General features: G+C 37.2%; 2 protein-coding genes across 3 annotated transcripts; one reads left to right on the top strand and one right to left on the bottom strand.

Moving 5' to 3' along the window:
* Positions 1 to 210: 210 nt before the first annotated feature.
* Positions 211 to 16513, bottom strand: LOC121246158 (serine/threonine protein phosphatase 2A 55 kDa regulatory subunit B beta isoform-like). 2 transcript variants are annotated; one of them, XM_041144183.1, is made up of 14 exons: positions 16013 to 16513; positions 14200 to 14303; positions 13991 to 14089; positions 13770 to 13889; positions 12411 to 12608; positions 11599 to 11690; positions 10030 to 10148; positions 9502 to 9625; positions 9191 to 9314; positions 1412 to 1480; positions 1229 to 1320; positions 1071 to 1148; positions 918 to 988; positions 211 to 773 (listed from the first exon to the last, which is right to left on the bottom strand). In XM_041144183.1, the coding sequence occupies exons 1-14, from the start codon at positions 16122 to 16124 to the stop codon at positions 637 to 639; spliced, it is 1539 nt and encodes a 512-aa protein (XP_041000117.1). In that variant the 5' UTR covers positions 16125 to 16513; the 3' UTR covers positions 211 to 636. The 2 variants fall into 2 exon arrangements, with proteins under 2 accessions (XP_041000117.1, XP_041000118.1); XM_041144184.1 differs by having other exon boundaries at positions 12414 to 12608; positions 16013 to 16512.
* A 3846-nt stretch (positions 16514 to 20359) lies between these two features.
* LOC121246159 (inorganic pyrophosphatase 2-like) lies at positions 20360 to 21966 on the top strand. Its single transcript, XM_041144185.1, has 4 exons — positions 20360 to 20784; positions 20947 to 21068; positions 21158 to 21359; positions 21583 to 21966. Exons 1-4 carry the CDS (start codon positions 20644 to 20646, stop codon positions 21940 to 21942), a joined length of 825 nt encoding a protein of 274 aa, XP_041000119.1. The 5' UTR covers positions 20360 to 20643; the 3' UTR covers positions 21943 to 21966.
* The last annotated feature ends 1028 nt before the right edge of the window (positions 21967 to 22994 follow it).

Below are 22994 nucleotides of genomic sequence, written 5' to 3'. Positions count from 1 at the left end.
AAGTCCAATCTGGTGTCAAACCTACATACAATGTTTATTTTCTTTACTGCTGATCAAACTGGAAACTACAAGAAATATTAGACTAAAGCATCCTCGGTTAATCTAAACAACCATGACAAAGAATCAATAAAAGAAATTGATGCACTGCAAGTTTCAACATCTCCATCCCAGCAAGATTTCTGAGTAAATAAGAAAAAAGAAAAAGCTACATTTTATGTTGAAACTAGTGGGCATATATTGAACATCCTTCAGTGTTTTGTTGTAGAAGAGCTACAATCATCCTTTGTTTTCCCCGACTTCGACCCAACACAAATGTAGAACATAACTGCATCTTCCCTTTCAGAAAAAGATACGGAAACAAGCTAGGACAAAGAAAAGCAAAGAAATTTTGGTGGTTGTTAAGGGAGGTGAGGAAGTAAAAAGAGCCGCTGCCCACCCAGGAACAAAATCAGGTTGCTTCCTCGTGGATGCGCCAGCAGCCACATCTGAACCTTGATACCAAAAGCAAAAGCACATGCAACAGATTTCAAGGGGCAGTTGAAATGCGAAAATCTGATGTAGCCTCCTAGTCACTGGTCGGCGGCAAAGGCAGAAAAGCCTTCTCCCACAGCAAATACATTTCTTCCTGGATTTTCTTTATGCATAGTACATGTACAAGCTATTTGCAGCAGCACAAGCAATTGAGTGTTCAGTTGGGTGCCATGCTAGGTGCAGCAACTTCGTTGTAAAATCGAAAGAATTTCCATTTGCATCAACCACAGGGCTTTCTGCTCCTGTTCCCCAACAGGGAAAATGACATTTAAGTAATTTAACAATGAGGTTGAGAATACAAGAAACGCTTCAAAGGACAAAATAAAAACTTAGTAAAATATTAGAAAGGACGGGGGAATAAATAAACAGACAGCAGCGGTGGCAACCTCGTCTGACAACTCGTGTTATACTACTGCTCAGGGATCTGGAAGGCCTTGAAGGGGTCTGAACTTGGCGCCTAGACATCAAAGTTTATATATACAGTTAGATAAACCATCCTTCAAGCCATTCTGGTGGTCAATATCTTCATTTAAAATTACCTCATCGGGTTTTTGCTGGCTTCCAAAGTTGTTGCCTCAGTAGTTCCCGGTGCACAACCAAACACACGAAATAGATTGCTGGGATAACATTGATACATGAGATGCCAAAGTGAATAACAATGAGGTTACAAATGGAGATGTAGAATAAAAATACAGACCTGTAAGAGCCTGTGGCGACTCGTAATCCATCACCACTCAGACAACACTCGAATTTATCAAAGATCGAATCATTTTCATATAAATCACAAAGCTGGATGCATTCAATAACGGGTGATCAGCATGAAGCAAACACAGCAGCAGAAATCTTAGGTTTGGCGTAGTGAAAAAAGTGGGAACCTCACCTTCGGTCTTAAATATTCATGAACCTGGAAGGTCGAAACTGGACCTGAATCCATATTGATGTCCCATAACTGACAAATAAGTAGCACATACTTGAGTTATGAAACAGGGAGCAACATAAAAATAAATAAAAAATTGATAAGTAACATAAATATATAAAAAATAAAAGCATCAAATTCTATAGCAAAAGCAAAATTATGCTAAAACTTCAAAGCAAATACTCATCACAAAAATTGTGGGGGGGGGGGGGGGGGGGAGAGAGAGAGAGAGAGGAAAAAAGAATAATCAATAGCAGGAAATAAAAGGCATGAGAAATAGCATTCAAGAAGTGTAAAGATAATAATTTTTTTATGGGCACCAGTTGTCTTGGATCAGCATCCTGACTAACTTCGGGGGTGCACAGGCCCTCGACAAGGATTCATTCACTATTGTAAATAACATAGGTTAGACTTAAGCCGGTTGGGTGAAGATAATAATTCCAACTGTTTTCTCCTAGGTGGAATACTTTAGCAACTAATTCCAGCCTAGCCCATGTTTTCCTTCTGGTGTATCTTTTTTGTTTGTTTTTGGCAGGGAGATAACAGACCTAAAAGGCTAAAAGTGAGAAGACTCGAAGAAATTTCCATTGTCTCTTCCTCCCTCTCTCAACATGGTAACATGTTTTATGAGTAAACTATGCACACCATAACCCCTTTGCCCTTTATGGTAAGAGTAACCACAGTTTCTTCCTTATTCTTATAAAGGGAGGAATTCCATTTGAGCTAGAGAGCTCATTGGTGATACTAAAATTAACAGGACAAGAATAGACATTAAGGGATGGTCAATGTAAGTTGAGACTATTGACATCAACTCTTCAACTGGATCTATTTTGCATCCATTGCTTTCCCTAGAATGCAGAATTGTAATAAGATGGCGCAACAAGCCCATTGAATCGGGAAAACATATGATTTGATAATTATCACATATAGAATTGCTAGCCTGATTATTCGTCAACATGTATAATTTAACATATCAAGTGCACTAGTCCTATTTCATCTCTAACACAGCACCTTTATCTATGTTTTTGCCAAAACTGTTCAAAAACGAAGTGGGTACAGAAGAAAGAGGAATAGAACCTCGTTACCATTCTAGGTGTTTGTGAGTTAAAAAATCATAGCAGTTGTGCTGAAATTGAAAGAGATTTCTCTTATATTGTCAGTTAAATTAAAGTATAATTGTGTGGGAGACAAAGGGTTGGGGTAGTTACAGTGACTTGCTTTGTTTTGGGAAGGCGTGTTTTGTCCCAATAGGGCTTAGTGTATATTGGATAGGTTTTTAATTTCTCCCTCTTTGGGTGGTGTTCATTTAGGGGATCTCTATTATGGGCTACGTGTTCTCTCTTGTATACACTCAGTGTACTTGGTTACGCCTACTGATATTAATATATTTTTACTTATATAAAAAAAAAAAATTAAAGTATAAGCTATGTTACCTAATTTCCTTTTTTTAACTGGTAAGTCATACTCCCTGGGCCTTGGACACACAATCTCCACTGTCACTCCTTCCTTAGGTTGTACCTCCTCCAAAGCATCAACAAGCCAACCCTTTTGGCGCTGACAAATTCTGCCTGCCAAACGTACCCAATCTCTCTCTCTCTCTCTCACACACACACACACACATCTTGAAAGCTTTAATTTTTTTTTTTGATCAGTAAAAGAAAGATATTATATATATGAATGAAATAGACATAGTCCTTGTACACAGAAAGTATACATAAGAACTCCTAACTACATTCTAAAGACGGTAAAATAAAGACAAGAATTCCTGAACATTATCCCCATGTAATACAATAGTGGAAAACCAACACATTAGAGTATGGAGAAAAAAATTCTTCAACTCGGTCATTGAGGGTTCCTTATCTTCAAAGCAACGTGCATTCCTTTCCGTCCAAATACACCACATAATATACAATGGAATCATCTTCCATACTGCTACCACTTGATCACTGCCTTGCATGTTTGGCCAACAACCCATTAAATCCACCACCCTCATAGGCATAACCCAAGCAACATCAACCCTTAGAAAGAGTTCATCCCACAACACTCTTGTTAACTCACAGTGCAATAATAGATGGTCCACAGATTCTCCATTCTTTTTGCACATGTAACACCAATCCAACACTACACAACCTCTCTTTCTCAAATTTTCTGTGGTCAATATCTTCCCAAGAGCAGCACTCCATACAAAAAAAGCTACTTTCGAAGGCACACGGGTCCTCCAGATACTCTTCCAAGGAAACCGAATACTACCAAGTTGTGTTGTTAAGATGTTGTAATACACCTTCACTGTGCATATCTTGTGGTTATTAAGCCGCCACTTCATAATATCTCGCTGTGTAGGAAACTCCATCGAGTATAATAAGCTGAAAAATTCTGAAACTATAGGTAATTCCCAATCATGGAAATCTCTAATAAAAAGAACATTCCATTACTGCACACCATGAGAGTATATACGCACATCCGCCACTGAAGCTTCCCCGTTAACTGCAATACTATATAAGGCCGGAAAAGCCCTTTCCAATGCATAATCTCCACACCACACGTCCCGCCAAAATCTGATACAAGTGCCCTCACCAACTACAAAGCGTATTTGATTTACAAAACTTGGCCATCCCTTCCTTATGTACTTCCATAAACCCACACCATACCTCCCTCTCACTTCCTTAGAGCACCAACCACCCCAATCGACCCCATATCTAGCATCAATAGTTTCCTTCCACAATGATCCCCTTTCCAGATGATATCTCCAGAGCCATTTTCCCAATAAAGCTTTATTAAAAATTCTCAGGTTACACACTCCCAACCCCCCATTCACAACTGAGGCACATACAGTTTTCCATCTAACAAGATGGAACTTTTTCTCCTCCCCCATGCCTCCCCATAAAAATGCCCTGAAGAGTTTCTCCACTCTGTTCACCACCCCTACAGGCATAGGAAACAAAGATAGAAAATATGTAGGGAGGTTAGTTAGTGTACTCTGGATAAGGGTGAGGCGACCCCCTTTTGATAAATACACCCCGTTTCCAACCAGCCAGCTTTTTCTCTATCTTCTCCACTACTCCATCCCATATAACTCTATTCTTGAAAGTTGCTCCTAGCGGGAGGCCCAGATATTTCATTGGGAGCAAGGATACCTTACAATCTAAAAGGCTTGCCAAACCTACGATATTAGAGACCTCACCCACAGGAACCATCTCAGACTTGCCCAGATTCACTTTTAACCCTGACACTGCTTCAAAGCAAAGTAACAAAGCTCGTAAAGTTTGGATCTGGCTACTAGTCGCTCCACAAAATACTAAAGTGTCATCTGCAAAAAGAAGATGTGAAATGATAATGGAACCACCAGAACCATTGCCCACCTGAAATCCCGATAAGAAACCTCCCCCAACAACAGCCTGCACCATCCTACTTAAAGCCTCCATAACTATAACAAATAAAAGAGGAGATAGAGGATCTCCCTGCCGCAATCCCCGCGAACTGTCAAAAAAACCAGCAAGTGTGCCATTAACCAAAACCGAGAACCGAGCGGTTGAAATACAATGACGCATCCATGCAATCCACCTATCCCCAAAACCAGTTCTCTCAAGCAAATATAAAAGAAAATCCCAATTCACATGATCGTATGCCTTCTCCATGTCAAGCTTGCACAGAACACCTAAACCTCCCTCCCGTAATCTGTAGTCCAAACACTCATTTGCAGTGAGTACTGAATCAAGGATTTGTCTCTCTCGAATGAAGGCGTTCTGGGACTTGGAGATAATATGTTCCAACACCGGACTAAGCCGGTTAGCAAGTACCTTCGAAATAATCTTGTAAAAGCTACTAACCAGACTTATAGGCTGAAAGTCTTCAATAGATGATGCCCCATGCTTCTTGGGAATGAGAGCAATAAAGGTCGCATTCAGTGACTTTTCAAACTTTTGGAAAGAATGAAATTCATTGAAAACCTGCACAACATTACCTTTTACTATGTCCCAGCAGGTTTGAAAGAAACCCATTGTAAACCCATTCGGTCCCGGCGCTTATCCTTAGCCATACCCAAAATGACCTTATAAATCTCTTCTTCACCAAAAGGTCTCTCCAACACACTTACACTCTGCAGGTCAATTGTCTTAAAATGCAAAGCATCAAGCTTTGGCCTCCAAGGAACCGATTCTGAGAGAAGGGTCTTATAGTACTGAACTATATGGTTTTCTAGCTCGGATAGAGAAACTAGTACCTGAGCCCCTGATTTAAGAGACTCAATAGCATTGTTACGCCTATGTGAATTGACCACTTTGTGAAAGAACTTCGTACACCTATCACCTTCTTTCAACCAAAGAGCCCTGAATTTTTGACACCATGAAGTCTCCTCTAACAACAATACCCTCTCCAGATTTGCCATAACCATGCCCTTCCTCAATGCCACATCTTCCAAATTATCTCCCAAGAACTCTTTCTCTTCTAAGTCTTGCAGTTCCTCCATCAGTGTACCCTTCTGATTGTCAATGTGACCAAACACCTCCAAATTCCACTTCCTCAAGTCTTGTTTAAGAGCCTTCAATTTGCCTGCAAGAATGTAACTAGGGGTACCAATAAACTGATACGAAGCCCACCAAGCATGTACCATCTCTACAAACCCATCCGCTGTAAGCCACATGTTTTCAAATTTGAAATATCTACGCCCCCTGTGAATACCCCCACAATCCAAAAGGATAGGAAAATGATCTGAACTAACTCGAGCTAGTCGTTTCTGACTTACTTCCGGATATTTAGCTTCCCACGAGGGAGATACCAAGAATCTATCTAATCTCGACCAAACCCATCCATTTGACCAAGTGAACTCTCCTCCTGCCAGAGGGAGATCCATGAGATCTAGATAAAAAATGAACTCATTGAATTCCTCCATAGCCATAGAATGTCGACAATGCCCTGATCGCTCACTAGGAAAGTGAATAGTGTTAAAATCACCCCCCATGCACCATGGCACATCCCATAAGGAGTATAAACCCGCCAACTCCTCCCACATCCCTCTCCTAACTCTATCCACGTTAGGACCATAAGAGCCTGCAAATGCCCATTCCCATCCATCTACCACATTTTTAAATAGAATCGCAACCGAAAACTCTCCAATACACTCCTCAATCATCTCAACCATTCTTTTATCCCACATAAGTAACACTCCACCTGAGGCTCCCACCGAGGCCAAATAAGTCCATCCCACATACGAGCACCCCCATAAACTTCTCACAATTTTTCTATCAATGTGTCGCAATTTTGTTTCTTGCATACACACTACATCCCCCTTCCACAACCGCAATAACGATTTAATACTACCGCGTTTATTGCGATCATTGAGCCCCCGAACATTCCATGATAGAATCTTGGGCTTCATAATAAAACTATGTTGCCCCTCCCTCTCGATCTATCCCTTCCACCACTCCCTTCTTTCGCATCATAATTAACGGAGCACATTAACTTTTTAAGTTCCCTATCACGCTTTGAAGCTGACTTCAAATGGCTATCCTCAAGAGCTACAAGGAGAGCCTTAAACTGTTCTTCATAGCCTCCAAATGAAATCTCAATGACAGCTTGAATCTCTTCTACTTTGTTGAAAACCCATTTTGACGAACCACTCCCATATTTAGAATTGGGAGGCAATGTATACAAAGGAGTTAGATTGGCCCCCACCTCATCTGCAGGATTAAAGACAGCCAACTCCGAGCCACACACTGAATCTGGTTTTCCACTGACAGGGACATCCAAATTTAACTTTACAGCCCCATCCCCCACCTTATTCTCTTCAAAAGATACCATCTCCAGTGATAGAGGGTCTATCGGAGACCCCAGTATCGGGATAGGCAGCTGATTGCACAGGGCTCACCACTGTGCCTTCCATCCCCCCACACGGCAAAATCTGTGAATTTCCCAAAAACAACCCACGACTCAGCGAAAGTAGCTCACCCAAAAACCCATCTTCTACCAGCGAGATTGACCCAGAGGCTAAATGTGGCCCTTCGATCACCACGCACGACTGGATCTGTGCACTCCCCGACGACAACCCACCTTGAGACGACAGAGGATCAACCCTCACGATCTCCACCGCAACAACATCCTCTACGATCTCTCGCCTTCCTCCAAAACTCTCCGCCTGAAAGACTCTACCGGCACACCGTCAAGCTCAACCGCAACCGGCAGTTCTTTCTATGCCGGTGGGAAGACAAGCACAGCACTTATCGGCTCCATCGGAGACTGACTCGGCAGCTGGACCGATATTTCGGTCTCCAGCTGCTTAGCCTGCCAAGTTGATATTTTTGGGCCTACTGCTTGGCCCAGCGCCAAGCCCATATCAGTCGACGCGCCTTTACCAAAACCAGGCCCAAGTTTCTCGAAGCCCACCAACGGGCCCAACTCTACCCCGAATCACTGCCCAAACCATTCTCTTTACTAACACCCGAAACACAGCCCATACCCAATCTCAATACCTCCTTGCCTTTAATGCAGCGTTTTAACCAATCTATTTCCTCTAATAAATTCCCAACTTTTTTCTCCATCTCCCCCAGCACCAGTAAAATGTTTTCTTGATTTGGCCCCAACAGTACACTGCCATGCACAATCTCTGCACTTCCCACACCTAGCAACCCAGCACTCGCTGCTTGAACCTGCCCTTCTGTGTTTGGAGTGCTTGACTGTACGACTGCACCCCAACTGTCGTCCACGAAGGAGCACCACCACCACCCCTAACCATCTTCGGGTTCCCATCCTGAACCATACCACCTCTGTTTCTCACACTCGAAACAGAGGAAGGAGGACTGAGCTCCTTAAGAGTAACACCAAAGTTCCTCCACCCCTCTCCCTTCCTTCCTTCCGGCACCAATAGGATACCTCTCCTCTTTTCATGCCCAAATTCTGAAATGCAGATAAAATAGCCGTTGTTGTTACAACCTCTCCTCACCATTAAAACATTATTTCCCTTTCTACGAGTTCTCAGGAACTCTACAGGGCCCAAAGTAGCTGCACACTCCCTAACCATTGAACCCAACCATCCCAGGGCTTCATGGTCCAAAGAAATGTATTTCACCCCACAGCGGCTGCTCTCAGTGATTCTACACCACTTATCATTCTCCTTTCTAAACTCAAAAACTTTCTGATCAATAACCACCTCTCTGCACAACCCCATCCTAACCAACCAACACAATAACTCAACCTAGACTAATACCCTAATCACCACAATTCTTCTTTAAATGTAGCATCTTTCTACATGCAGTCCGTAAATTTGTAACCTTGGAGTTTGTTATGGTTCTCCTAAACTGGGGAAATTCTTGGACTGACATTTCTTTTTTTTTCGATAAGTAACAATACCATGCATTATTCAAAAAGTGCTAGGGGCACAATCCAACTACACTGGGGGTATAGAAAGGGGAGCACTTGCCTTGGAGAGGTTCCCCGACATAAAAAAAAAAAAAAAGGCGGGCAAGTATTAGGTCTTTGATACACCATGGCGTATTTCTCTAAAGAATTTATGCTTTTTCGAGGATACAGAACATATTCATGGCAATCATACCCTTTCAGCATCTTATGGGACTTACAGATGGATGATTCTTTCACAGGTCAAATGGAGCCACATAAACTTGTCATGACATCCTTAAAAGAGCTTATACAGAATCATGTATAGCACCCCTATCTAAAAGTGATAATTTATATTACTTCAAAATTCCATAACATATATGAAACAAATTAAAAGGCCAGTATAGAAAACCAAACCTTAAGGGTCATGTAATCACGACTAAGTATATATCTGCCATCCTGTCCAAATTTAATATCTGAGATTGAAGCAATTATCTCTGTGAAAAATGATCTTGAACCAGGTGCCTCCTGTTCCTCAAACCTGTATCCGAAGGGTATCATGGGTGAGTCCATGAGGGTTTTGGAAGAATTTATTTTAATCTATATGCCGAGGCCCAAAAAAGTGTTTTATTTATACTGTTTCCCCATCTAACAATTTGCAATCCAAACAAACTTACGTGGCAGCTGTACCATGACCATAATAGTATAAAAACAAGTTAAACACTTACAATTTGGCATGAGAATCGCATAAAGCTGATTGCCGCAAATCAATGAGGCGGATGGAGCCTTTTGAACTGCTATATGCTAATGTATTACAATGAGTGGGGTGGAATTCTGCTGATGTTATCACCTCTGAAAGAATAAATATAATCTTCAAAGCTGGACAAATTGTATCATCTAACAAAAACTTACCACAAAAAACAGAAAAACAAGCAATCAAAAGGGAAAATGTCATACAAGGAAAAATAATCCAAGTTTTCCCACAAATCTTCCCATTTTTCCCGACACTACCCAAACTAATGCAAGTTATCCCACAAATCAAACAGCCAGATTGAGCTTTAAAAACATGTGTGAACTTGTAATGCATGTTTGCACACTTACACAAACATACTCGTACATAATAACTTTTAGCCCAGAACCATGCATCAAATAGGATACATGAAAATAAAACAGTATCAGCTAACAGTCCATAACTCAGTAACGTAAACCAGCTTTAAAATTCTCAGTACAACCTAAATACTAGATAAGAAGCTTACCAGTCAGATCCTCCATATTTGCAGGCTTCACATCCACAATATTGAAACTCTGACTGCTGATTTCCAAGTTCCAAAGATTTATTCGAAGATCATCCGCAGATATAAAAGTTTCACCATCGCTGGAAAAAAGTGATGAGAGAGCAAAGTGATCAGTGAAAACTTTACTAAACCATGTCGAAGATGAAGGCAAGCAATAATAATTGAATGTGTAATATTTACAGTTAAATATTTCATAACTTGATGACAAAATATCTTCTTAGTAGGGCATACAGTTGTTTTCTTCTTGTGTATTGTACTAGGCTATGCCCATTCATTGATCAATAAAATTTGTTTACTTATCAAAAAAATAAAAACTTGATGACAAAATATGGAATGATTTACATAAACACTTATCAAATACAGCATACTATCTATGAAAATATGGTGCTAAGTCCCAGAAATTCAATAGTTCGAAAACATAATGAAACAAAGGTTTTGGCAGAAATCATATTAAGAAATAAATGGAAGCAAAGGATAGCACTAAGCATGCTGATTCCAAAGAATGAATTAGTCGTGACCGAGATATTAGTCAAGTCTGACAACTGGAATGTCTTGCACCATCAAGGATTATGCCTCCAGCATAACCATCAGAGCCAATCAAATGCTAGCAAGAATCAGAACAGAATCTTTGCATGAAGAGGGACTATTTGACGTAATAAAGGCAGAAACTGGGAAAGAAAACAAATATTAAATAAGGGTCCATCATACAAGGTCAGGAACTAAATCTCATTAGCACTTATAGCTCAATATTCCAAGGTATTCTCTGCAAACCAATTTACTCTTCTGTGCCCTATCCATAAAAATCAACCTCATCAACCATAAAAATTATTAAATATAGAGAACCCAGGTTTATTGCTAGGGCATTGCAAAAGGTGTCAAGAGTTAATCCTTTATTTACCACAGACGGGCATGCACAGTTGACCATTGACAACAATAAACCAGAGAAAACCAAACAGATGCCTCAAATGGTTTTCAGATATTTGATCTCAGCAAAACAAAACAACTGCGGTTCTCGACAGTGAAAACCCATGCCTTAAAATCAATGTATGATTTTTTTTTTTTTTTTTGGTGGGGGGGGGGGGGGGGGGGGGGTTGTTTGCCCTTGGGACCTTGCTAACCCAGCTAAAGGGCTCAATCATTTATCTTAAAGTTTCCTTTTTTATATGGGTGATTGGAGGAGTGTTTATTCCAGAAACCCCTTCAGGCCTATGAGCCACACAATGGGACGTAATCCTCTTCCTTCCCTTGAACATTCCTCGTCTAGAGTAGGTGGATTTGATAAGATCCCGTGTTCAATGACAAGACTTTCAGCAGCTGAACTGATCGACATCCAGAGGTTTACACATTATCACTTGAAAATTCGTACATTGTGGCAGTTAAACAGGGATAAGATATAAGTAAAGCATGGATAGAAAGACAAAATACCAGCTTGTTTCGTAAGACCCTAAGAACCCTAGTAGCAACTGAAGACGCAAAAAAGTCAAAACATAACATCAAAAACACAAGTGGGAGTAGAAGAAATGGAAGCACCTGTTATTTGAAATAGAATTGATATGATAATCATGAGCATGAGCATATACCCTTCGACATCTAGCCATGAGGTTGGTTTCATGCGTAGTTACCTACACATTACATAAACTATGTATTAGTGCTGCATAAGGTCAGGCAGACAATTTAACAAAATTAATGGAATTCAACAAAATTTTCTGTTTCTGAAACCTCCCACCACCAAGCAACAATCAAGAGTGCGCATGGACATGATGACGAGAAGAAAGCCATACTTCAAAGCCTTAGGTACTCGAGTGCAAGGACCAATACATCCAATTACAATGAGAAACAAAGAGTTTACACTTGCCAGTGTGTGTGTTGTTAACCGAAAAAACTTCAGAATGATGAACACATGCAAATATGTACATTAAAATAATTCAAACGGAGAAGACTAAAATATTTACAGAAACAAGTTGAGAGAAGTTTGACCAATAACATCTAATTCTCTGAAGAGCTGTGCCCATAACACACAAGAGCATATTCAATTCTAGGAAATTTGCAGTTGCACTTAGATAATATGTGTGCTAAAGCCCAAATCTGAGACCCAGCTGAAATCATTGCGGCTTGGAGAGGCTTCAAGGTGTGCCTTGCTGCACATTATGTTCTTGTTCATTGGTTCATCTTTCATATTGTTGAAAGCTTATTTAAGTTTATTACCAAGTGAGTGGCGAAATGATTCACGATGATTCAATTTAGACCCATTTTAAGATTTTCCATGTTGCACTTATCCAACAGAAACAAAAATTATAGAGTGCAAAAAAAAAAAAAAATCAATAAATTGGATCGAGTACAACTACCATAGGTAAATGTAGCGATGGGATGCCCCCTGGTGGGAATGAGAAGTCATTACTCGATTTGTCTGGGTATCCTCCATTTGCAAGATATGATTTAGAGCAAACCGAATTACTTGAACTAGCAACACTTCCATTTCCAACAGCTTTTAAAGGGTCCAAATTCATACAAGAAATTTTCTTGATTTTCTTTTCTTGGACCTGCGATGGCAAAACAAAACAGTGGTTGTCACAAATCGCCACCCATAGCTGTAGTCTGAGAGAAAATAATGAAAGTGAAATTATTTACAATTCTTCCATCATCATATACATAAGCAAGAACAAGAATACAGGGAACTCACAGAAAGTGTGCTGGTAGCATAGTTTAATAAGATTGCTCTCGTTTCATATAAATAGGTAAAACAACTCATGTACTTGATGCAATTGAACTCTTATGAGCTCACTATCCACCATTTACTTATGGGGAAAGGAGATGCCATTTATTTTAGAAAGAATTGGCTTTATTTATACACTCTTACTCCATTATCTTTATGACATGTAGCGATAAGCAATCAGGCATTGGGAGCAACCTTCGGCAAGTAAATCATTGTATCCATCCAATATGTGTAAAGCATGTAACATTGCATTTATTTTTTGTTCCTTTTTCATGAACAGAAGTTCAACATACACCTTTTGATGTGAAATTGCAGCACATGCATGTGGGATGCATTTCTAGACAAGGCAAGCACTAGAATACAGTCACTACGACTGACTGGAGATTTAGTCCTCTGAAAAACGATATCACTGAAGGACTAAAAGATTTCTCCTCATGGACTGTCAAAAAAGTCCACAGAAGTGCCAACCTTTCTGTGCACAATCTCGCCAGCCGGACCGTTTCCTCAGAGATTGTAGGAAGCATTCCCAATTCTTGCATTCCAAGTATACACCCGCCCCTACCACGAACCCCCCATGATCCCCCTCCCCCTTTCTTTCATTTTACCCAAAAAAAAGTGCCAGAATATGAAATTTGAAAGCAAAAGCGTCCTTTGCACTCAAGATTATGAATAAATGCAATAGAGAAAAAAGGGATTATTAACAATTAATTGCAAATTTTGATAGCTAGCAATCCTTCAACCAAATCCATGAATTTCACTTAAAATATATATATATATATATATAGAGAGAGAGAGAGAGAGAGAGAGAGAGATTGCTTCACATCCTACACCATATATACCTAGAAAATAGACAAACAAGGAAGTTGAAAATTTCAGAAAATATTTTTTACTAAAGCAAGTAATATTGTGCCAACTAATTACCAAATGCTTTGATCAGTAACTAATTAAGTACTCAGAAAACTAAAAACACCATAAGCTCCTTTCTTACCTTCCAAAATTTAATTGTTTTGTCATTCGTAGAAAGAAGAAAGAGAGCACCATTGGCTCTTTGGCACCATCTAATTTTGTTGATTTTCTCCTCTATTTCCAAGCTCTTGAGATAATCAAACTGGCACAAAAAAATGAAGACATTGCGTTAAGGATAAACAATTTACATTCCAGCATTCAATAACATAAAATGAAGCAGAAGTAACTGATGAAAAAAAGCACCTCTGGTTCATGGCTCTGAAATTCAGTCTTGTAACGGAACTCAGGATGCCTACCAATCGGATAATCCGTCCTCTCCAAATCTCTTCTGGAGCTGCCATGCTAAAAATTACCATATACAAAGAAGTAAGATTGTCACAGCAAACAAGAAATGTATTATAATATACCGAAATTTAGTTTAGTAAGATCCAATGCGTGTAGAAAGAACATACATCTTTTGTATCAGTCCTCTCAAAGAGAACCACACGACCCCCACGGTCACCAGTAGCAAGATGGTCACCAGTTTTGTCAAATTCGATTGCTGAAATGATATCAACTGCAGCAGGAAAAACAGAAACACAAATTAATAAACCCCATCCTACCCACATATGATTGTGGAATTTTTTTTTATAAGTAATCGAGAGTTTTATTGATGAAAACAAAAGGCATAGCCCATGTACAAAAGATGAATGCAAAAGAGACACCTAGACAGGATTATCAACAGATGCTTATGAAAATTTAAATAGGCTATGAATAAATTTTCCAAAATTGCCTGAAACCCAAAAGTTAATATGCTTTAACTGCTACCCCTTCTAATGTAATGACATATTTCTTTCTTAACAAGTAAACATTTCTCCGATATTGGCGATATAGAAACAGAACCTTGTGGGATTAATTTCAAAACAATACCAAACAACCAACAAGGACTACCTCAAAACTAAATCAGCAAACCCATAGTTTATGGAAGAATTGATCTAATGTGATATAGCAGATGCACAGATTAACTATATATATATATATATAATAAAAAAATAAAAAAGGCAGACACACAGATTACTTTCCCGAAAGAAAAAACAAAGGGATTGGGTTTAAGTTTCTTATACATTTGGCACTTGTTAGGGAAAAAAAAAAAAAAGTGATTTTGCAATTGGCATCTGATGCCAATTTTGTCACTCTAATTCAACGATCCCACAAATGAGTTCTCACTATTTGTTTTATTACAATAATGCTGCACTTAATTACAAAATCTTTTAAGTAGCCAGATTCTTTGTTTTCAGCAATTTAATTTCAGACCAGAACAATAGATAAATTAAGTACATACGAATGAGATAACCTTTCCTACATGATAAGAACTAGGTTGTCTCATCAAAGTTTAATTCTGCCAGTCCAATAAATCTTCAATGACATTTTCTAATCCAACCCATTGACTGGAGCAATCCATGTTTCTCAGTCACCAAAAGCACAAGACCCTTTCATCGTGAAAGTACAAATCTAACCACCAATCCTCCTGTTCTCCATTCGAGCTATACTCTCCCGTATTCAACATTGTGCTTGAGATACAAATACAAAGAGTTGCAATCTCCATGCAGCTTGGTTCACATGTGTGCTTAATTATATGATGAATCTAAAAAATGTAGCTATCTTTCCCTTCTAAATCCAACTAAGGTTTACGAGACGACTATTATCTACACTGAAGTGAGGCAGAGCACTGCAACAATCGCTTTGGACATGATTTTAACGTAGAAGGTAAATATAGTCCAAACTTGCAATCACTGGCGGCTACATTTCACTTTTAATTTTAAGTGACAGAAGGATATTCATGCACTACAAGCTCAATAACACTAGTCAAAGAATAAATAGAAAACTATGATCCCAGCTATGGCAGATGCGAATCAACGCATTTGCAACTATGAACTACAAATTATAAACCCAAAACATGCGCATGCATCACAACCACCCACCATTAACTCAACCAAGTTCAGTTCGACATCCTCAACTTCCCAATCTGATGAATACCCGATGCAAACTCAACTATCACAAACCCATCCAAACCTCACACGTACAACTCTCCCTCATATTCCACACCCAAAACCCACTCTTCCCACCAAATCAAGATCCCGACCCCACAACGGATCGAAAACGGATCGAAACGCAAAAATAAAACCTAATCCCAAAACTTTACAGAAAACATCAATTTGGATCCAAAGAGGGGCAATATATAATTTCTAAATACCATGATTGATATCATCACGAGTGTTATTATACCTTCCTGGACTTCTTCACCGGCCGTGCGTTCCCCGAATACCTGAGAGAATTTCCACTCTAGCGGCTGAGGCGGGCCCACCGGAGCTGCGACGACCTCATCGCCACCGTTCATTGCACCCAGAAACCGAAATCGGCGTATCCAATCGAATCCAACTAATCCAATCAGTGCATCGAAGATCGCTTTTCTGAGTTTACAAGGATCCTGGCTTCAAAATTACATCCGACAAATCTAAAGTTTCCCATAAAATGTTTGGTTTTTAATTCAACTATTGAAGCACACAAACAAAGCCAAATTTTCTCTCTCACAAGTCACAACTTTTTTTTTTTTTTTTTTTTTTTTTGTTCTTAACTTTTCTTCCTCTCTATCTCTCTCTAGAAGGAGAAATTTGGGATTTTCGCGATAAATGTGACGGAGCAAACAGTTCCTTGGGCTTCTGAGGAACAAAAACACAAACACAATCACACATTGCACTTCTCTCTCTTCCCCTGTTTCTTGTTTGCTCCCAATAATGGGCATGTAATTTTCTTTTTAATAATTTTCTGAGTTCTCATAAAATTACCGAAGAAAGCGAAAGGTGGACACGTCAAAGGGCTGTGTGTTGGTGGAGATGTAGTCAGAAAGGTGGAGTTTGATTGGTTGGTGAGGAATGCAATAATTTGACCGGGTGATGCTAATATTGATTAAAGGAAAATCTAGTCCTTCGACTATAGCTATCGTGAGATTTTTTTTTTTTTTTTTTAACTTTATGATTGAGGAAATATTTTTTTAATAATATTATTAATTTTTTTAAAAAATATATTTAAAATGTTAAAAAAATATATGTAAAAAAAAAAAAATATATATATATATATATATAGATAAAATGTATTAATAGAACCCTAACGATAACTCCCAACAGTAGCCATAGATCACCTTGAATAAATGATTGGAAAATTTTACCAAAAATTCTATTTTTTAATTGATGTACATATAATAATATGTTTATATAACACAATTTAATTAAAAATTTTAAATTTTAAAATTTTTTTAAATTATTAATAAAGTTTTATTAGGAGTAGATTAAAGTTGTGTTTAAATATTAAGTTGAGTTGAGTTGAGTTGAGTTAAGTTAAGATGATAAAATATTATTAGAATATTATTTTTTAATATTATTATTATTTTAAAATTTGAAAAAATTAAATTATTTATTATATTTTATATTAAAATTTAAAAAAAAATTATAATAATAAATTAAAATAAATTGATGATTCAAACCAAATCTAACTCAAATTTGACCGGAAGCTTTTAAAAGTATTAAACAAACAGATTGTTGAAAGATTTTCTAAAATGACAGTCATGTCTTTGTTTGTCTTTTCATATTTAAAGCCTGTTTTTTCCCTGAGTTTCAACTTTTATCTTAGGGTTGAAATTTGTGATGGAGGTTGAAAAGCGGTGTAATTGAAGGGTTAGAAGGTAACTAAAGATGCAACTTTAGGGTGAGTCGCATTGGACTTATGATACGGTGGAAATAATGCGATGTTAAATCAATATTGGATTTTTCATCTTTTTTTTTTATATTAAATTCCGATGCACTAATTATTCTATGGTGCGATTCTTAAGCCATCCAAAACGAGTGGTTCCTCCATCACGTAATTTCTAACTCTTTCTAAAGTGGCGGGAAAGACATTCCTCTACCACCCTATGAAGAAGTGAGTTCATATAAGATTTTGATTAAGGCGAATATTTAATTCATCTATATGCAAGATTTTCAAAGTTACTTCATAAGGGTTATCAAATGACAAAAAATAAATAAAATCTATTATATATTATAAAATGTTAAAGAGACCGATAAAATGTACCGACGCATATTTCTCTTTTTTTAATATTAAAAGAAAAAATAAAAATGAACATCGCTAACACCCTCTTTATATATTTGGTAACAAAGTGGTAGGAATGAAAATAGGAAAAAAAAAATTCACATGGTGATAACATGGATTAGGGATTTGTAAAGATTTTATCCAAACTCTAAGGATGATGGTGAAAATATTTTATTTCATCTCATCATTATAATTTTTTTAAATTTTTACAAAAGAATATAATAAATAATTCAACTTTTTTAATTATTAAAAAATAATATCTTATTTAACTTTCAACATTCATCTAAAATTATCACATCTCTTCTCACTAGTCAAACTCTCTAAAAATTTAAAATCAGAGAAGGATAAATTTATAAAATGTAAATTTTATAATATTTATTAAGTATTTAATGATGATAAGAAAATTCATGTAAATAAAAACATGTAATAATTATAAGTTATATTTTATAAGAAATGTTATTCATCGGTTACTGTTCACTCTCACATCCTATCTCTATAATCTTTTTATAAGATATGAATTTATTTTTTATAAAGTGTAAAATATAAATTAATAAACAATGATTGATGAGACAAATTTTTTATATTTTATATATTTGTCTCTTCCACTTTTGAAAAACACATGCTGCACTAGTACCTAATTGGTTCTTGTGCATGCTTTTTATTATGGGTAGTGCTACTCTCATAGAGGAAGTCTACCGAAACTATCAATAGGTAAAAGTTTTTTTATCTTTTTTATTTCAACTTTTTTTTAAATTTTATTAAATATCTTTTAAAAAAATAAAAAAAATATATATTCATTTTTAAATAACTATTTAACAATTAAATAACAAAAATAAAAATGCATTCGGTGGCCACCTTATGTGGGAGAAGCAATTTCCTTTTATTATTTCATAAACCCAGCTGGTAATCTCTGGGATGAGGCCCAGGCCTCGTGCAAATCTGCCACACAAATGTAACTTTCCAACCTTAGGCTCGGTAAAAGAATTTGGTCCATAAATATAGTCTTTATGAAAAGACAATTTGATCCATAGGAATAGGATTGGGCATAGATATCGAGGTCCAGTGAACATGGAAAAATGGGCATCGGGAAGATAAACCCAATGTTCAACGTTTTCTACTCCATACTCATGGTCGTCTGTCTTCATGTACCGGATGACACATGCGCAGAATTTATCCGTTAATTTTTTTTTAAAAAGAAGAATCTTTTTGCACTTTTTCATAATGAATTTATATTTTTATAAAAGACATGCGAGAATTTATATATTTAAGATTTGTATATATCATTATTTTTGTCTATAAGAGATATCTTTCGAGCGTTACTAATTGTATTGAGTTCGTATTAAACAAACACGTTCTATGCTAAGAAGTTTTTTACGTGCATATGGCTGTTTAACTTTTATTTTCGTTTGAATCATAAATTTATCTCAATTTATTATTATAATTTTTTTAAATTTTAACATAAAATATAATAAACAATTCAATTTTTTTAAATCTCAAAATAATAATAATATTAAAAAAATAATATTCTAATAATATTTTATCATCTCAAATCAACTTAACTCAATTTAATTTAACATCTAAGCACAACTCTCGTGTAAAAAGGAAAAATAAAAAAACAAAGAAAGAAGGTAGGGGCCTCTAGGCGACATTCTGCATCAGTTTCCACTGAATTTGAGCAAAACATCAGCTTCCACTGCATGCAATTTATTTATTTTTGTAGATTCATTATTTAAAAGAGAATTGCAGAGTTTGGTATTGGGTGGAAGATGATTGATTGTTCATGGAATGCATTATCCCCACAATTCAAGAACCCAATTTGCCAATTTACTCTATTGGACCCTTTTCTTTCCCCCCATTAACAAGCACAAACTCAATTCATCTTATCAAGAAGATAGTAAAAAGTCAACTTCAATTTATTAATATTAAAGTAATATTAGATACAGTTATATATTATGTAAATAAAATATAATATCTTTAAGAAGTATGAAATTTAATATTAAAAAAATAATTTTTTTCATATAAATCTTATATTTATTCTCTATTTTTAAAATGAGTATATTTTATAACTACAAATATTACTTTTACGTGAACAACAACGCATTTGTGCAAACCAAACCAAAACAAAACACGGGGGAGAGAATGAATATCCGTAGATAATATAAACTTGTTGTATTAAATATTATCCGTAAATAATATAAATCAAGCATTAAATAAGTAAATTTCACATTTTATGTCTATATTTTTCTAAATTATAGAAAGTATTTAAATAAAGATATCGTAAAAAATTATTTTTTAGAAAAAAAACTTTATTTCGACCGAATATTATAACGTTTTTCACTTTCGGAGTGGAGTGGTTGGTGAGTGCGTTTCAGAGGTGGCCAAAGTGAATTCAATTCCCCCAGAATATTCTCTTCCCGCGTCTTTTTCTCGTTAGCAGAAGCCTAGTATTCACAGTTGGATATCCCGATCAGTCATTAAAGTCATTAAATCCTACGACCGAGAAATGGATATCTAGAGCAAGCCACTGTAAACAAGGAGTCCTACATAATCCACGAAACGTATACCACGGATTGATCATGAAATATTCCTTTTATAATTCCGATTCCGAAAGAATTGTTGCGCTTCTCGTCCGTATACTTCTTTCCCTACAAATACCTTTACCCGTTGGGGTCATTTTGCACACACGACATTAGTTTTTGCCGGGGTGTTTGAAGAGTGGTTCTAGATTTCTGGGTGTTAGTGTTCTTGTTGTATTAATTCTTGGGAAGCAAACAATGGTCGGAATCGTGGTGGTTTTCGACTTTGACAAGACGATCATCGACTCCGATAGCGACAACTGGGTGGTGGACGAGTTGGGTGCCACAGACTTGTTCAATGACCTCCTCCCTACCATGCCTAATTGGAACTCTCTCATGGTACGTTCTCAGATTTCTTCGTGACGAACTCAGATTAGTCAGATATCATGAACAAGCATTCTAAGGAGTGATCAGGACTTTCTTGTTCTGTTCAGAGAAGAAAAACAAAAAAGAACTGATGTTTCTTTTTTTTTCCCTTTTTTTTTTGTTTTAAATTGACAGGATAGGATGTTGAAGGAGCTCCATGCACGAGGGAAAACCATCGAGGATATTGCTGATATATTCAAACGGATACCCATACATCCCAGAATTGCCCCTGCTATCAAAGCAGCCCATGCTTTAGGGTACATCTCTCTCTCTCCCCTTTCTCGTTAGGTTCTTGGAAGCTTTTTAGGGAGTGAAATATATGGTGGCAATGGAACTTTTTATTTAGGTGTGATTTGAGGATTGTAAGCGATGCAAACACATTTTTTATCGAGACCATTCTGAAGCATCTTGAGTTAAGGGAGTATTTTTCTGAGATCAATACGAACCCAAGTTTAGTGGATGAAGAAAGGAGGCTAAGGATCTTTCCCTACCATGATTCCCACAAGACTCCTCATGGCTGCAGTCTCTGCCCTCCAAACATGTGCAAGGTATTATAAATTCCTTACTTTATTTGTGGGTGACAATAGATATATAGAATCCTATCCTCTGTTGGAGCCTAATAAGGTTGGAACAGATTATAAAAGTGTTTTTTTTTTTAATTTATTATTTTATTTCTTTTGTGACCCCACTTATAATATGTGATTCAATAGCTTAAAGATTGTGATAAAATGTCTTGACTTTTGGCTGATTATTATGCCTTGTGCACTAAAGGGTCTAATCATAGAAAGGATACAAGCTTCTGTGTCCGAGGAGGAGAAGAAGTTCATGATCTATCTTGGGGATGGGAGTGGAGATTATTGCCCAAGCTTGAAGCTTGGAGATGGAGATCATGTGATGCCGAGGAAGGGTTTCCCCGTGTGGGATCTCATCTGCAAGAACCCCCTTCTTATTAAGGCTGAAATACACGAGTGGATAGACGGAGAAGACCTTGAACGCATCTTGCTTGGCCTTATTAACAAGATCATCTCCATTGAAGAAACTGATCAGTTTATTTCGGCCGAATACAAGTTGCAAACCATATCTGTGTCTGCTCATGAATCTCTTCCGAAAGCACTCTCTGTTCAGCAATAGCTAGCATAGCTTCCAGTTTTAATGTTGGACGTAGGTTTGTGAATTGTGTTGTTAATTAATGAAGAATGAATCCATATGAAATACGTCCTATCAATCTCAGTTTTTTTTGTGATTAACATGAACGTGCTTCATTAGAGTTTGATATGCCGATGACAATTGAAAAATATAAATAAACGTCATTTGTTACAATATTTTACACGGATGAATATTTTTATAAAATATATTATAAAAATATTTTTATTTTATAATATACGTTATGTTGTAAAATATGTAATAAATGTGTTGTGCCGTTACTCATGCCTATTTATTGCCTTCAAAAGTTTTCTTTTGCTTCTTGACTCTTGTCCCGAGTCCTGTCTTTCGTTTCGTCATTCATGGGATCTTTCTGTGAGGTGTTTTTTTGTTTTTTTGGCTTTTGTGATTTTCTTTTACAATTTTGTGTTTTTTATTATAAGATTTTATTCATCATTCCACACCCCATGCTAGGCCTGCAACCCGACATGAAATAACCTGGTTTGTACCCGATCCGACTCGACCCGAAAGCAATTATTTAAGGCGCCAAACCGATCCGATCTGACCCGATAAAAATGGAATCGGGTCGAACCCGTATGACTCGACATTTACTGAAGAAACCCACAGTTCCCAGCCCAAGCCTTCAACAGACGCTGCAACAAAGCCCACGACCTCAGCCTAGTTGCCTTCTCCACTTCATCTTTAACTCGAGTCATCTATTCCCAGATCTAGGGTTCCAACATGTTACAGTCAGCGGTTTGAGAGGTAAGAAAGGCAGAATCTTGGAGGTCTCGGGAAGGAACAAGACGAAGAAGTCTGGTCTGAAGTGAGAAACCCCCTTTTAAATCCCAACCTGTAGTACTGAAGTGTTACACAACATTTGATCTCCATAATTTCTCCTTTCCCAAACTACATCCTCGATCTCTTTCATCGTCCACTTCAATCGTTTAGTTTTTTTTTTTTTTTCCTGACTCGTTGGAATCGGATCCGGTTGGCAGTTGGCACAACACAAATGGTTATTTGTAGTTCGTCTTGTTCGA

This window comes from Juglans microcarpa x Juglans regia, chromosome 1S, assembly GCF_004785595.1.
Source record: "Juglans microcarpa x Juglans regia isolate MS1-56 chromosome 1S, Jm3101_v1.0, whole genome shotgun sequence".
NCBI classification, from domain to species: Eukaryota; Viridiplantae; Streptophyta; class Magnoliopsida; order Fagales; family Juglandaceae; genus Juglans; species Juglans microcarpa x Juglans regia.
Note: the sequence above shows the minus strand (reverse complement) of the source record. Positions and strands in the feature narration are given on the sequence as shown.